The sequence below is a fragment of the Eufriesea mexicana genome, unplaced genomic scaffold (assembly GCF_001483705.2).
Source record: "Eufriesea mexicana isolate 0111107269 unplaced genomic scaffold, ASM148370v2 scaffold745, whole genome shotgun sequence".
Classification (NCBI taxonomy): Eukaryota; Metazoa; Arthropoda; class Insecta; order Hymenoptera; family Apidae; genus Eufriesea; species Eufriesea mexicana.
The window spans coordinates 506,967-524,177 of NW_016908908.1; the positions used below are offsets into that span (position 1 = coordinate 506,967).

General features: G+C 34.2%; 1 protein-coding gene across 2 annotated transcripts in view; it reads right to left on the minus strand.

Annotated features, from left to right (window-relative positions):
• The window catches only part of LOC108546671 (uncharacterized), an 81,758-nt gene that overhangs the window by 12,673 nt on the left and 51,874 nt on the right, over positions 1-17,211 (minus strand). For both annotated transcript variants that reach the window (XM_017898881.1, XM_017898880.1), the window contains exons 2-3: positions 5,467-5,969; positions 555-3,303 (exon numbers count right to left, since the gene is read on the minus strand). In XM_017898881.1, coding sequence (XP_017754370.1) covers positions 555-3,303; positions 5,467-5,969 — 3,252 coding nt within the window. The remainder of the gene's footprint in view (positions 1-554; positions 3,304-5,466; positions 5,970-17,211) is intronic.

Below are 17,211 nucleotides of genomic sequence, written 5' to 3' on the forward strand. Positions count from 1 at the left end.
AAACATTTTATATATATGTCATGAATTATGCATATATTTATAAGCAAATATATATCTATTTACATATAAACATAATACATATATTTAAATTTCTACTATTTCTCAAATCAGATATAAAGATTTAAATTATACTATATATTTTATATCCTTCTCCCAACGTCAATCCTAATATTTAAATTCAAATTTCGATATACGTATGAAGCGAGACATTAAAATTTGGAAAACAAACAATTAACATCGACTTTAAATAATTTCCCAATTTGCTGTTTGCCTTGTTCCACGTTTCTTCCCCTGATATTCTATCTACCTCGTCGCACCTGCGCGTGCTTATATCCGATAGCTTCGTTACACCGTGATCAAGATGCGAATACGTTTTCGGATGCACACATTATCGTGCAGAGATAAGAAAAATAATTTCAACTGACTGGTGTCGAAATCCAAATTGACAAAGATTTTGAAAATAAAAAGTAAAATCCAACGTCAACCTTCCAAACACGATGCGCACATCACAGGCAAAGATGCATAGCGCGCAGACAAAGCAGCCATTTTCTCACCTCTGCCCCTAACGTAAGTATAATCCTCGTTGCTCTCGAAGCCTCCGTCGAATATCTTCACTCTCTTCGCTTTCTCCTGCATATCGCTATCCAAACCGCTGTCGGAACTGGTCGGCGTGGTGGGTCTTTGCGAGGAATGCGTCAAAATGTCCTCCTGCTTCTTCCAGGCGGTGGTATAATTAAGCGGTCTGTGCCTCGAATCGTAATGCGCCATATCAACGTCAGGCGGTGCTTCTTTACATATCTTCCAATTCGAGTACATGGATAAACCGTGCTGCTGCGTGACGTACATCGGCTGTGGTCTGTTCAGAGTGCAGTAGAACACCCTGGTCGAGCATTTCAGGCCTAGATATGTATAAGCGTGCCCGTTCAGATAAAGCTGTCCGTAGGATTTCTTCGGCCGAGGGGTTTCCGGGCTGATGAGAGGAAGCGTGTTAGCCGTGGGAGTGATACCGTGATGCTTCTTCGGCGTGAACGTGCCTGGCTTCAACGGCAACGAGGTGGGCCTCAAGAACTTGCTCGAGTTGATCTCCTCCTTAGCAGCGTCACCGTTCTTCGGCGATTTCGTTTCGGGCTTGTCCACCTTCGCGATTAAATCTACGGAAGATTTGCTTGGCACTTCTGTCTTTGAGCTGTCTACGTTTACGAGCACCATAGAGGTCGCTGCTACATCGGGTTTCGTCTTCGCTCCGTTGAACGGCCCGTAATACTCGGTCAACTTCTCTCTGCTCTCGCTGAGATTCGCACCCTTCAGGCGACCGTTCTCCAGAGGCGGCGACGAGTTTGGCACGGCACTGTGCCCCAGCGAAACCACCGACGTCCTGCCGGTTTCCAGTTCGCTCACGCTCCACGTGGACAGCCTCTTTCTGCTTTCGGAAGACTCTTTCGGTGAATATCTCAGCTTGCTATAGGAATTCGAGGAGACCACGCTCGAGTCGATCCCGTTCGAGTAACCAAAGGCCTTGTCTAGCTTCGGGCTCTTGTCGTACGAGAACTCCCGCCTCTCTCTGGGACTCTCCATGCCCTTGTTCTTCATAGCCATGCTATTCTTGATATGACGGTCCAGTTCTGCCTTCGCGATCTCCCCCGTGTACGACAGCCTTCGAAGCTTGTCCGCTGAAATCTCGTTCTTCACGCTAGGAACTTTCGGGCTGGTTAATCCCACCTTCAAAACCTCGTTGCAAGGAGCCTTGAAGCCGAGCTTAGAGTCCTTGGCCGGGCTAGCGAGGTCCAGTGGCTGGCCCATCATAGGCACGTGTGCACTGGACATCGGCCCTGGAATTCCAGGTACACTTGGCGTTTGTATCTTCACCGAGTTGGCGAGATTCAAGGGCTGAGGGATCATGTGCAGACCGGGCAAGCCTGGTATCACTTTGTACCCGGCTTCACCGGTCGCTATACTCGTGGATATGTCTATGGCTGGCGCGAGAGTGTGTGGTCCGGGCATGCCAGGAACATAAGGTATGACTTTGCCACCGTGAAGGATATTCGTGATCCCTGGTTGCGGTAAAGTCAGCGGGTTGTAGGCAGTGATACTGGTCAGGGGGTTCAAATGGGGCTCCAGATAATTGTAGCACGACATAGTGGGGGCTATATTCGGAGTTGATATGTTCGGTATGATCGGCGCCAACATTTTCGGAGTGTTTGGCAGAGATATGGAGGAACTCGGAGTGCTGGCTGGCGTGCCCGGTGGCTTGTGCACCATCGTGCCTCCGGAGTGAAGACCGGACCTGACCACGATCGAAGCTGTCTCGGATGTCACGCACTTGCTGCTCACGATGTGCTCGCTCGTTGGAGAGTTCGTTTGCCGCGGCTCGATCCTCATAGTCTTCGTTTCACCGGTGTTGTCCAGTATCCTCACCTCCCCGCCGAACATCTGCAACGAGTTTGGTCGAGGATACTTGCTCAGCTCCTCGAGAGACCGTAACGTGGTGGGCACGGATTCCGATCTCTGTTTCTTCATAGGTGGCGCATACGCGTCGACCAATCTCGTGTTACCCAGAAGAGGACCAGGAGAGGGTAGAGGTTGCAGGGTGTTGTAATAATCGGAAGACTTGGAATCGAATTCGGACTCCCTCTTCTCCATCTCCAGTTGATACTCCCTGCGGGGACTCACGCTTCCTTTGCAGTAGTACCTACGATGGACTTCGAGGTTATCGATACTCGAGTAGGGGATGTTGCAAGAGGGGCAGAGATAGCCCTCGTTCTCGGTCGTCCTGTCTTGACCCGAGCATTGTGTCTTCAACAGGAGATCCTTGATTATCGAACCCTCTGACCCATTCGCGCAATCTTTGTTCTCTTGAACGAAGCTCTCGCTGTAACATCGCTTCCTCGATGACTCCTCCGCGGAGGAGAGGTTCAGAGGTTGGTCCGACTGCTTCGTTTCCACGAGACTCTGCTGCCTCTGGATCAGCTTGTGCAGTCGTGGGTCCACCGCCTCCACGATCGCCTGGTTGTCCGTTATAATTTTGTCGATGTGCTCCTGCACCTGCTCCGGATTCGGTTTCGGCGTGGCGCTAGTGTTCGTCGAGGAAGAGCTGTTGGTGGACGTGGAGGAAAGGTAACACGCTTCCGCGTCGTTATTCACGCTTTGCAGGCCGGTGTGGAATTTTGGCTTGTAGATCTTCCCGGTTTTGATAGTCTTCACGCTGGACACGGTCGTCGTCGGCGTTGACGACGGAGGCGGTGGTGGTGTTCCGGTACCGTTGCTCGCGCTGTCCGACAGACTTATGTCCGAGTCCTCTGATACCTGGAAAAAGAAAATTATACGTTTTTAAATAGAGAAAATTTGAATCCTAGTGAAATATACGTTTTTACATATAGAAAAGTTGAATGCTAGTGAAATATACGTTCTTAAATATAGAAAATTTGAATGCTAGTGAAATGTACGGTTTTAAATATAGGAAATTCGAATCCTAACGAAATATACGTTTTTAAATAGAGAAAATTTGAATCCTAGTGAAATATACGGTTTTAAATATAGGAAATTTGAAACCTAGTGAAATATACGTTTTTAAATATAGGAAATTTGAAACCTAGTGAAATATACGTTTTTAAATATAGAAAATTTGAATGCTAGTGAAATATATGTTTTTAAATATAAGAAATTTGAAATCTAGGGAATATACGTTTTTAAATAGAGAAAATTTGAATCCTAGTGAAATATACGGTTTTAAATATAGGAAATTCGAATCCTAGCGAAATATACGTTTTTAAATATAGAAAATTTAAATCCTAGTGAAATATACGTTTTTACATATAGAAAATTTGAATGCTAGTGAAATATACGTCCTTAAATATAGAAAATTTGAATGCTAGTGAAATATATGTTTTTAAATATAAGAAATTTGAAATCTAGGGAATATACGTTTTTAAATAGAGAAAATTTGAATCCTAGTGAAATATACGGTTTTAAATATAGGAAATTCGAATCCTAGCGAAATATACGTTTTTAAATATAGAAAATTTAAATCCTAGTGAAATATACGTTTTTACATATAGAAAATTTGAATGCTAGTGAAATATACGTCCTTAAATATAGAAAATTTGAATGCTAGTGAAATATATGTTTTTAAATATAAGAAATTTGAAATCTAGTGGAATATACGTTTTTAAATATAGAAAATTAGAATGCTAGTGAAATATATGTTTTTAAATATAGAAAATTTGAAATCTAGTGGAATATACGTTTTTAAGCATAGAAAATTTGAATGCTAGTGAAATATACGTTTTTAAATATAGGAAATTTGAAACCTAGTGAAATATACGTTCTTAAATATAGCAAATTTGAATCCGAGTGAAATATATGTTTTTAAATATAGAAAATTTTAAATCTAGTGGAATGTACGTTTTTAAATATAGAAAATTTGAAATTTAGTGGAATATACGTTTTTAAATATAGAAAATTTGAATGCTAGTGGAATATACGTTTTCAAATATAGAAATTAAATAAGAAATCGTGTAATAATTAACACGTAGAATCATTTAATTTCGATACCTCGCACACTGTTACATTGCATTAAATTTGATATATTAACACTTTACCAACCGCTAGCGATTCAACAGCATAAGCACATCCGACCGGCCGCTCAGCCGCAGATTCTCCCTGGCGCCCCCCAAATAAAAATGGGGAGCTTACAAAGCAACGCAACTGATACAACTAAGCAACGTACCTCAATACTAAATAACAAATTACTATTCATATAATGATAATGACTGTTCATCGCCATGACAACCGATTAATATTCTACATAGGTCGGTAAGCGTCGGTGACAAAAAGCCGATTAATAGGCTTCCGGTCGGTAAAGTGTTAATTAATAGCGATCTTCCAAATTTTATGAAATGACGACTGAGGGTCACCTCTCGAGTGCAAAGGGTTAATATAATTTTGAAATTGGACATTTTGTACATTTTTCGACGATTGTAAATGAATAAACAAACGTGGTCGCATATCCGATAAAAAAGCAAGATAACAGGGAGCATATTGATAATAAATAATATTAGTAATCCTAAATTTTGCCAAAAACGTAACAAAAGAGCAGTTGACGGAAACATCGCACCACTGATGGTTGCGAAATGAAATTTCTCCGAGTTCTAACACATCGGTACATTCTTCGCAACGCAATGATTCACGTGGTTTACCAGAAACAGATATCTCGTCGGGTAAACAAGGATACTGTTGAATGAACACGATGAAACCGCCAGCAGAACTTAACGTAATCGTATCCCATTACTTAAACGTTTCATTACACACGGCTGACCCAGTTTCAACGTTCCACCGAGCATCGCAAGTCCCGAAGCACGATTGTCCCGTGTCCTGGGAAGACGCGATAAGGGTGAGCAAGGCATTCGTACGAGAGAGCGTGCGAGGTAATATCAGAGGCGTAGGGTGAACAAGTCTAGACACACGTACCTTGCTGGCGTCACCACCCTCCATTTTCAGGGCGTGAGCGCGAGACCTGCAGTGCTTGTAGAGGTTCGACTTGGTCTTGAAGGCGAATCCGCAAGGGACGCAGGGGTACGGCCTCTCGTTCGTGTGAGCTCTGATGTGCTTTTGCAACACGCTGGGTTTCGCGCACGACAGTCTGCAATAAGGACACACATAGCCGCTTTTCCTCGACTCGGTCGGCTCTCCGTCCGCTGGTTCCGGGTAGACCTCGACCTTGATCGGATCCTTCGGCGAGTCTCTGCAGTCCTTGGTCGCTTCCTTCTTTTTAGCTGGCTCCGGGGAACCGTTGCTGGCCACCGCGTCCTTCCTCGGCTCCACCTTAGGTGTGACCTCGGTCGTCGCCATCTTCTTGAACTTTTTGTGCAGGTACTTTGGCTCGCCATCGTTATTGTTGTTGTTGTTGTTGTTGTTGTTGTTGTTATTGTTGTTCGCCAACTGTGGGTCTGTCATCGCCACAGTGTGAGTCTCTGGGGAAAGGAGAGAAGTTGCGAATCGTGAAGATGAGATTTTCAAATAAGATATTACTAATAAGAATTATTGATCGGGAAATTGAAAATTCCGAATTTATCGTTTAGAAATTAAAAATTATCAATTTATCGCTTAGAAATTAAAAATCACGAATTTGTCATTGAGAAGTTACGAAGTTTCATGATTTGAAAATCGAAAATTACGAATGTACGATTTCGAAACTAAGAAACTAGAAATTTACGATATTAAAATAAAAAATATGGAATTTATGGTACAAAAATTAAAAATAAGGAATTTTTAGTTCAAAATAGTGATATACGAATTAAAAATTACGGAATTATGATTTACAACCTAAAAATTAAAAATTTATGATGTAGAAATAAAAGAGTTGAATTCGTAATTTACGATAAAAAGGTTACGAATTATGAGTGAAATAGTTTATTAGTTAAAAATAACTGGAAACTATGAATTGATAGCGATATACGAATTAAACATTACGGAATTATGATTTACAATTTAAAAATTATTAATTGGCAATTTAAAAATTAAAACTTATTAATCTTCGATTTAAAAATTAAAAATTAAAAATTTCTGATATAGAAATAAAAAATTCGAATTCGTAATATACGATAAAAATGTTACGAATTACGAGTGAAATAGTTCTTCGAAATATTTGAAAGTTTTGAGCATTTTCGTGAAAATAATCAAACCTGGACGTAACAGAAAAACTTCAGGTGTTATTAGAGAAATTTCGGCGTGAGTAATTGCAAAGGACGGTATTACGCAGAATGAATGAAGCAGGAGAATAACAGATAGAGTCGCGATAGGCATACGCATACTGAATAAAAAGAAATATTGTTCGTTAGGCAGCGTGATTCACAAACAGATCCCAACTGTTTTCCAATACTGCGCGCGAATCAACTAGATTGTTCCGAGAATTTTTTCTACCAGGAACATCATAATGAATCATGCGCGATGAATAGGGTAATAGCTTACGATTGCGAGGAGCAGGAGATTCCGAGAAACGCGTAAGAAAAAATTTGTTAATATAATACCGACCGAGGCGTGAATTACACCTGATTATATATTACACAGTTATTGCGCGTTTTTCACGTGCAGCGAATAGCAATATTGCCATATTAAAACATTCGCGATTACGCTATAATACGTATGTACGGTGTATATACGTAGAAATGCGTGAAAGTAAAAATATCTTACAAGATTCAGCGTGTCCTTAAAAGTATGACACAAAGCGTGTAGTAACACGCCATAAAATTCACAAATATACCGAGTATATTCATTCCTTTTGTTAGCAGAGCATACTTCACGCGAAGGGTAAACGGAAAAGGCAGGGAATAACCACTCCACCGAGTTTACGACGCACAGCGCATTCTGTTGACGGCAATTGGGACTACGGAACTGCACATCTCGCCCTCTGATGCCAAATAAGATTACGAACTTTGAGTTATGAACGATACAGTTAAATTTATTAAATTCAATTCGTTTAGCGTCGGATCGAGGTATTAAACAATTAATTTTGCAATAAGCACGGTTTATCGTTTTCTTTGTTTGTATTTCTTTCTGTTTGTATTTATTACGAGATACTTTATCCCATTACCGGTACCAAGTGAGGATTCGATTGGATTAACCAGCGGAGGATAAGTGGAGCAGGAGGTTAGAGATACATTTGTACGTATTTTTCTTTCTCGTGTGAGATTTTATGCGCATTTTAAAACTTTCATTAAATGAGTAAATGAATATTATCATTGGTTTAAATTATGTCTTAGTACTTGAAATATTTAAATGTTTATTTAATATGTAGAAATATTGAATATTTGTTGTAATTATTGTATAAATGTATCTGAATTCATCACTGTAAAATTTATGATTATTAAATGGACGTCATATATCATTAATAAGATGAGATATTCTCCACTTTAAGAATATAATATATCTTTTAGGTATTTATAATTTATGTGATAGTAGTCAGTCAATAGCTACAAATAAGTAATTGAATAATATCTTGCCTCATTATTGTTTTATTATTTTTTAGAAATATAGTGATGTCCAATACGTGTTTATATAATATAAAATTGCATTATAGTGCATATTTTACATCTTTTGATGGAAAATGTACATGTTGTTACTATTAACGATTTGAAAAAATTTTGGATTTTTTAATTCATCAAAGTAATTTCTGACGAACAAACTGAACTATATTGAACTATAGTTAAACATACTCTACTATAGTTACTCATACTTTCCTCCTTTATGTAAGACTTAATGTATGTATGTATGTATCCATATAAATAAATATTATATTAATATTACTGTAATAATAGTAAAGTTATATATATATGATATCTGTTGTCAGACTATACTAAAGTATATACATGTATTAGATACATATATATATATATATAAATGTTTAAAGCCGATTTTCTTCAAAACGGAAGCTCATTCGCGAAAATGTTATATAATTTTTTCGATTTATTTTTTCATATAGAACCGACCTGTACTAAAATCTGCCACCAATAACGGGACACCCTGTATATTATTATTATTACAGAAAAATACATCTTACGTCAGAAGTATGTTTAACTATACTTCTGTTTATTCTACACATACTATATATTATACACATACACTATAAATGGGATATATTTAAGACAACTAAGCAAACTATAGTAACTATAAGAATAGTTACTATAGTACCTATAGTAACTTTCCACTATTTTCCATGCAATCGTTCGAACGATCGAATCTTTTATTGTCCATTTTTCATTTTCGTCCTTTCATACGCGGTGGAAAAATATTTTCGCGCGTTCAATTTCACTTCGCGTGGTTCCGCGGAGAACCAAAAATGTCCCCAAAAACAGGCGTCCCAACGGAATGTTTTACGACGCAGCAAGCGTGTAACAAAGAAATATACGAAGTTGTCAAGCGTGGAGAATTAGAACGGACAAACAGTCATAATTTACTATTTCTTAGTAACGTACTCATTAAAATATTTCGCAAATATAACGATGAAACAAACAACCACGTAACGTCATAGACTCGACTCACGATAAGAATATTCATTCGGTTATTTCACCGCGTCGTTGCTTATATAAACTAAATGAACGTTTCTTTCGCTTCATTTCAAAGCTGACGAATTATTTTTACTTATTTATTAACCCTTTGCACTCGAGAGGCGACCCTCGGTCGCCATTTAATCAAATTTTAAATATCGTTATTAATTAATATCTCGAATTTAAAATTGCCCAACTACGCGTGGAATATCGAGGTAAAATAATTCTACGTTTTACAATTAATTTGTACTTCTTATTTACCGTTTTGAAAATATCGTCGACTTTATGGCAGAATATGCATATTATGTTTCTGTAACGAAAAGATCGCCGAGTGCAAAGGATTAATAATATTAATATTTATTATTAATATTAATAAATCTAGTGTACATGTTAAGGATAATTCTGCTTAGTTCTATGTGTTCAACACGGTTCAATACGTACAATAATTTGTTAAGTGTACCAGGAAGTAGATGATGATTCGAGAGTTCAGAGTGTTTAATTAACCCTTTGCACTCGAGAGACGACTCTCAGTCGCCATTTAATTAGATTCTAAAGATCGGTGTTAATTAATATATGAAATTAAAAATTACCCAACGATGCGTGGAATATCGAAGCAAAATAATTATGCGTTTTAATTTGCATACGATTTCTTGTTTACCGTTCTAAAAACATCCTCGACTTTATGGCAGAAAGTATTCTAATTGAATTACTATTTTTCTGTAACGGAAACATCGCCGAGTGCAAAGGGTTAATTTCGGTTTTTTAAGAATTTTGGATTAGAGTTATCGCGTTGCAAATATTTCGTCTTTTTTTCTTTGAAAAGATGAAATGGTAATGAAAGAGAAAGATAGATGTACTTTTTATACTTTTGTAATTAAAACTTGCTTTTTTTGTTGGATTTTGTTGGTTTAGTATAGGATGTGACTATTATAAATTAGGTAAAAAAGAAATTTCAATTTCGAGATAAAAACAAAATTTTCTATTTGTATTATATTTATTATTTTTTTTTCTTTTATATTTATATTTTAAAACTATTTTAAAATTCGGAAAAATAGTTGGCTCTATATTGTTTGTCTTTGCTTCCCTGTAAAATTATTTTCTTTTTGAAAATTATATATACTTATATATCTATTTTCATCATACTAACATAAAAAATATTATTTATTATACTATTATTTTTTTATTTTTATTTATGTATAATGTTATTTGGTATATTATGATATAATATATTGTAAATAATATTATTTATTTAATTGCAAATTACAGGATGGTAGCTCTAGTGTTAATTTTAAATGAATTTTAAAATTGTAACAATTTTAAAATTGTTTTACTATCTTCAAATATCCTAACAGATTATGTTTGTGAATTGCAGTTTACAAACTTTCCAAATTTTTTTAATAATTGTTTAGAGTACTTTTCTTTAAGTAGTCAATTATGCAAAATTTAATTGAACTCTTCAGTAAATATAATTTCGAATATTCGACAGCAATGTAAACGTGTGTGACTTTTTAAAATTAAATTAAATAATGGTTAATCTTGGATTAATTTAATCCTGAATTAAACTTTTATATGTCTATTGAGTTTTCAGTTTAAACTCAATTTTATTATTGGAAGTAACTAACGGGGTGTTCAGCAGTGCATCAATGAAAATTTCACCAACGCAAAATTGATTTTGTGATATTTTTACAGCGAAAATTTGCCATCTGTGAATAATTGCAGAAAAATAATCCAAGGTTCCGATATAAACGGTTCAAACTTCCTTTGTATTAGAGAGGGTTAAGATGTGGTTATGGCAAATATAGTAAGGAGGGTCAATTTCCAATTTAACCCTCCACAATATTTTAAAATTAATATTTTAAGCTACCTATTTATAACGGCACTTACCCCACTTCTCTTCCATTACGACAAGAATTAATTATAATGATTTTTCTCATTAATAATAGTTCGCACATTGTTGCAAACATATGCAAATGGAGAGTGTACACATTTGTAGCAGACTGGTAACAAAGTGAATATAGTGAAATATCCAAAAATTTCGCATTTAAAAGATTATTTTTACTTTACATATTTCGTTTACATATTATATTAATATTATTTCTTGAAATTTACATTAAATTTACTAGAAGTGAAGAACACATATATATATAACAATTGTACATGAAAATTGTGTATAAAAATAATACATCATAATTATTAGATAATACTAGAAAATTTAATAACTGTAATAACAAACGTCGAGGAAAGAATTATGTCAAAATGAAATGCAGTTTCGAGTAGAAATTTCAATTTCAAAACTATATTACGAATCGATGAGATATTAAAAAGAGAAATTATTTAGAATCGAACAGAAATCAAATATGGCTACTACAGTAAATTTAAATATTCCGCCATTGCGTTATATAATATATTTACCACAGATTATACATTACTCTCGATCAATAAAGGTCATTAATAAATTGTGAATAATATGCAAAAATAAAATACTAACAATCGATTGCAATTTAAATTATAAACATAACATCTACTTTTTATTTAATTTTACGAGTGTGCACGTGTGCATTTAATTATCTTTAAGCGATTGCGAGTATATCCACATAAACATCGAAAGGAATAACAAAAGCTTCATTAATACACTGTATGACTTCAATATACTATACATGTATCTTCCATATTTTTCATATGCAAGATGAACCAATAAAAATGATCACCTGAAAAATTCCTTCTCCACTGACTACACGAAAAAATGTTTGAAATAAAACAATTTGAATTCGACGACACGTATTAGGTGAATACATTTCGATTTTTGATGTTCCATATTTTTTAAAATATGAATTGTTATATAATATACAAATTATTATATATACTTAAATTTTAAACTATTTTAAAATTTTTATTAAAAATATTATTTAATACAATAATTAAATATTATTATTTATTGTTAAATTTGCCTTTTAATGACTACAAGACAATGTTAATTAACCACTTGCACTGGCAAGAAATTCACAAACGCGTATACCAGAACGGTCCAGTGTTTCTGCGACAATTACCTGGCGACGTGTATACCACGTTGTTGACGATTCTGCGACAAAAGCATTACGACGTGCGTGGCACGTCTTTCCAGCGCAAGCGGTTAAAATAAAATTCAGTTACCTTGATACGTAAAATAATATGGGACGCATATAAAATCCAAAATGCAATCATCTGATGTGCTCCAGCGAATACAAAACATTCCAGTTCAAAAATTTTGTTTGTATAGACAATAGATAACAAATTATCTCAACAGGTTATTTTTATTGGCTCACCCTATATATTTCCAGATTTCTGTATCTGTATCTCCTTATATTACATTTTCGAAGTCAACATGTTCGCATTTCTCGACACGCTCCACCTGATCGAGCAAGGTGCAAGCGAAAGTGAGGTTAGGAACAACACAGGGCACCGGCTCAAGCGCACTAACATAGCCTAAATGTACCTAATCACAGTCGAAATCCCGTTCTAAGCAGCATTCGAACGATAACGATTCCCTGACATGTTTGACGCGTAATTATCAGATCGCTTAATATTCAAGGCTTGAAAGGTCATTCGTTGCGGATTTATGCGAGAAGTTACGTTACGAAAGCGGAAGGAGCCGAGTTCAACAGTTCAGGCCGTCGCTTACGCGCGAACAAGACTTTCCTCCGATTGGATTTCCATTTATAAGTAATGAAACTCGTTGAACAGCACGTTCTTACTCGGCCGTTAAGTCGATCTGGAATTATTCAGAGCGAACAGAGGGCCGTTTAAAATTTTAAACCACTGCCATCCCCGACTTACGACCGCTAATATTCCCCAATGCTATTAATACGCGAAATATCCGTATATTCGTATTTATTAAGCACACTGAGCCATTTTCTCTTTTCACGTCGTGGATCCATTGATTCTTCAATGTTTATTTTGTTACTCGTTTTCCATTTTCGTACATCACTCCGTGTTCCGATACAATATACATACAGTACAACTTCGTTTATCTGAATTAACTGGGAGCCATGTGAAGGCTAACAGGAAAAAGAGTTATGGAGAATTAACTTTAGTATAATAGCGAAAGAGTAATATTTAATGAATTTAACCAATATGAGAACTTTTGACATGAAAATTTCATTTCGAAAAATAAAAATTGGAAATATTTGTGGCTTCGTTTCTCGTTCTTTATCGATGGAAGGAAAATTAAACGAGAAATTGTAGTTACCGATGTCTCCGTAATGGCGCTAGTGAAGTGCGGAGGATTTAAGTATACTGTTTACGATGTGAAAGTACTGTTATTCAATAATGGAAATAAGTAAACAGTTCTATAATGCCAGTAATTATCAAAGAAGTGTATTATATACTGTAAAATTAGTTAAATAGATATTACTTAACCTCTCATAAAATATAAGGCCATTAACGGTATCTATTAACTATGATTTTCCATTCACATTGTGGTTCATGCTCACAATCAGATAAATCAGTTGAACCCATAGAAGTTTGATTATGAACCATCATCAAAATTCAGAATTAAATAGTAAGTATATATATATATATATACCAATTTCATTATGTTCAAAAAAGAAAAAAGTACAAACATTCTCTGAATTATTATAATTAATCCAATAGATCGTTGTGATTTATTTTCTTTTCAAATTCATTTCAAAAAGTAGTGGTATTTGAGTGATAAACGCTGTACTTTGTATAAAAAAAGGAAAATTAATTTCTTTTGATGTTAAAGAATGTAAATTTCACGATAAATATAAGTGCAAATTGTAGAATGATTTATTTCAGCTTTTGAGGTTAAGTACAACTGTATTTATCTGACCCCCAATGGAATACACAGTTCATCGATTCCCCCACCATCTATGATTTCTCGTTGAAACCAATTCATGTCAGATAAGTAGATTTAATCGACAGAAGTTCAGTCAATCGGGCACCGACCAAAAATTCGTATCAATATATGGCGCCTAGATAAATAGAGTTCTACTATACCTACACGTAACATTCGTATCGACCAGACACACCAATTCTTCATCTGAACATGCAATTATCCATCGATCATGGGTCAATCAATCTCGTATCGTTTATTTTGGCATTTACTTTTCGTTTCTATGCAAGATTTATCTTCTCCTTTGCGCAATTGTTGTTAGATACGTATATTCTTCGTCTGGGATTTTTGCATAGCATCTCGTTCGACGAATTATATCTGTTTAATGATTTTACTGTCCTTAACGACGCCATTTTTAAATTACGTGGCATTCTAAGAAGGAAACACAGTCGTTTTCCTCTAGTAATATTTCATATTCGATACTTTGCAATGCGTGAAAGTATTGCTTCGTGCTTGTCTTTTTATTCCATTTCTTTTAATACTGTTTTTGTTCGGTAAAATGATATCTTAGGTTATGGTGACGTAATATGTCGTTATATGGTGTCCGTAAATTAAGTCGTATCTTTTTCTCTTGTGTTAACATGAAAATGGCTTGTAAAACACACGTGCAATGTATGAACAATGTAAAATTGAATTCTGTTAAGGTGTATATATATATATACTGTTGGTGTAAGGATATATGTATACATATGCCTGCTGGGGTTATATGAAACGTGAGAATCGAGTTGAATTATGAAGTAAGCGAATAATCAGAATTGCCAATTGGAAACGACAATGTAAGAGAATAATTTGATACACGTGACAAAAACTTGTAAAGATTATTTTTAATAATTAGAAGAAAATAATTAATCAATAATTATAAATATAAGGCTGGATCATTGAAGAAATTGGTGATAGGTTAGATTAGAAATTTCGTGGAGTTTATAAAAATTATAAGCTATGGCATCAAATGACAATGGAAAATTTAATTCTGTTATAAATTATTGGTAAGATGTTTATTGTTATACAAAATATTCAAATCCAAATCGATTTCATTTTTAAAGCTTTCATAATTTTAGTAAAGCATTGGTATAGATTAGCATCCAGACCAGAAGTCTGATGGATAGTAGCAATTTATCACGATTGCGAAAGAAATTGTTAAAAATATATGTCTTGTAATATAGCATACTATTAGTAATTCAGATGTCATTTCATACCGTAATTCTAAAGATATTAGATAAAATTTATCATTATTATAATTTTATCATTTTTTAGCATAACCATTTATTATATTTTAGTCTTTCATAACGATACATAACAAAAATTATATATATTTATATCATAAATTATTAATTTCCACCATTTTGCATTAAAAGTTTAGAATGTTACAAAATTGTAGGATTATTTGTCATTTAGTGGAATTAATAAATTTCTTATTTATATTATAATTGAAGAGTTATTTGCATCGTGCCAAATCTCGAACAAATTTATGAATTTTCAGAGAAGACGAGTAACCGTGAAAAAATTTAAATTGGTGACTTTCGAAGACTTGATGAGTGAAAAGAACATTCTTACATTCCAGTGCTCAAAAATATAGTACACGCAACAAAAATAAGTTTCTTCTGTGTCACAAATTTAACACAGGCTACCAGAGCTCCAAATACTTGAAATTGTTCAAAAACACGTGTTCTCGGGAAGTAATATAGTCCATACATTAACAAGCTTAATTAATTTTACGATCAAATCATTAATAACAAATTAATTAGTCTGCAGCCAATATAGTTTGTTTTTGCTATGATGCTATATTTCATTTTTTAATACCTAACATTTTGAGGATCTAGAAATTTTATAGAATTTCAATTTTTTAATTTTTTGATATCTAGCAATTTAAAGATTTGAAAAATTTATACAATTTCAAATTTTTTTCTTTTCAATATCGAACATTTTGAGGTCTCAAAATTTTACTTAATTTTTAATTTTTTGCTTTCTAATATTTAAGATTTTGAAAATTTAAAAATTATATATAATTTAAAGTTTTTCTTTTCTTTTTAATATTCAACATTTAGGTCTGAAAATTCAACGTAATTTCAAATTTTTTTCTTTTTAATATCTAACATTTGAAGGTGTGAAAATTCTACATAATTCCAAACTTTTTTTTCTTTATACCTAAAATTTTGAAGATTCCAAAATTCTATGTCATTTCAAATTTTTCCCTTTTGATATTTAATATTTTGGTGTGAAAATTTTACATAATTTCAATTTTTTTTCTTTTTAATGTTTAAAATGTTGGAGGTGTGAAAATTCTACATAATTCCAAACTTTTCTTTCTTTATACCTAAAATTTTGAAGATTCCAAAATTCTATGTCATTTCAAATTTTTTCCCTCTTAATATTTACTACTTTGATGTGAAAATTCTACATAATTTCAAATTTTTTTCTCTTTAATGTTTAATATATTGGTGTGAAAATTCTACGCAATTTAAAATTTTTTAGTATCTAACATTTTGAAGGTTTCAAAATTCCGTGTCATTCCAAACTTTTATTTTCAGATATCTAAAACTTTTTTAATTTCCCTCAAACGGTAACCAATACGTTTGCATATAGAAACGACCAAACACAAATGCGAATAAAAGAATCTCAAATTTCAAAATTTCGACAGTAAAGAACGAAAGCGTATCAACGTTTGATTTCACGCGGTTGTTGAAAAATAGCGACAAACTATAAAAATGAATATTCGAACGAAAAAACGTCTTTACACTGAGGGAGATTCGAAAAATCAAAGTTTGACACGGAGGACGTGGTAAACTTTGATCGAACAACGGTGCTGCAACAAACAGGAGAGAAGGAATCGTTTCGCGAACTCACCGTACCTATTTTTCTTTGTCATCGATGTTTTTTGAAATGCATAGCTGGCAAACAAAGCGGATTCATGAATCTCTCGTGCATTTCCATACAAAGCATAGATTGCAAATCTATGCTTTGATAACTTTTCTGTGAAAAACATGGAAAGGCCGCCATTGTAATCTGGCAGTCTGTAAAATAACTGATTTGAGCAAGAGAAAACATTATTTTCTCAAATCACAGTTTTCTCCCTATCTAGAAAATATATTTTGTATTATTTACTTTCTTTTTATTGTACATATCCTCAATGAATTTTTAATTTCTTTTTTTTTTGTTGAAAATCTAGAGAATGAAGCTATTTGTTATTTAAGACAAATTTACTGTTTAATTTGGTAATTTGTTAATTAACAGTATATTGTTTGCATGTAAGTAAGAAAATAAGACTGTTTTGTTAGAAAA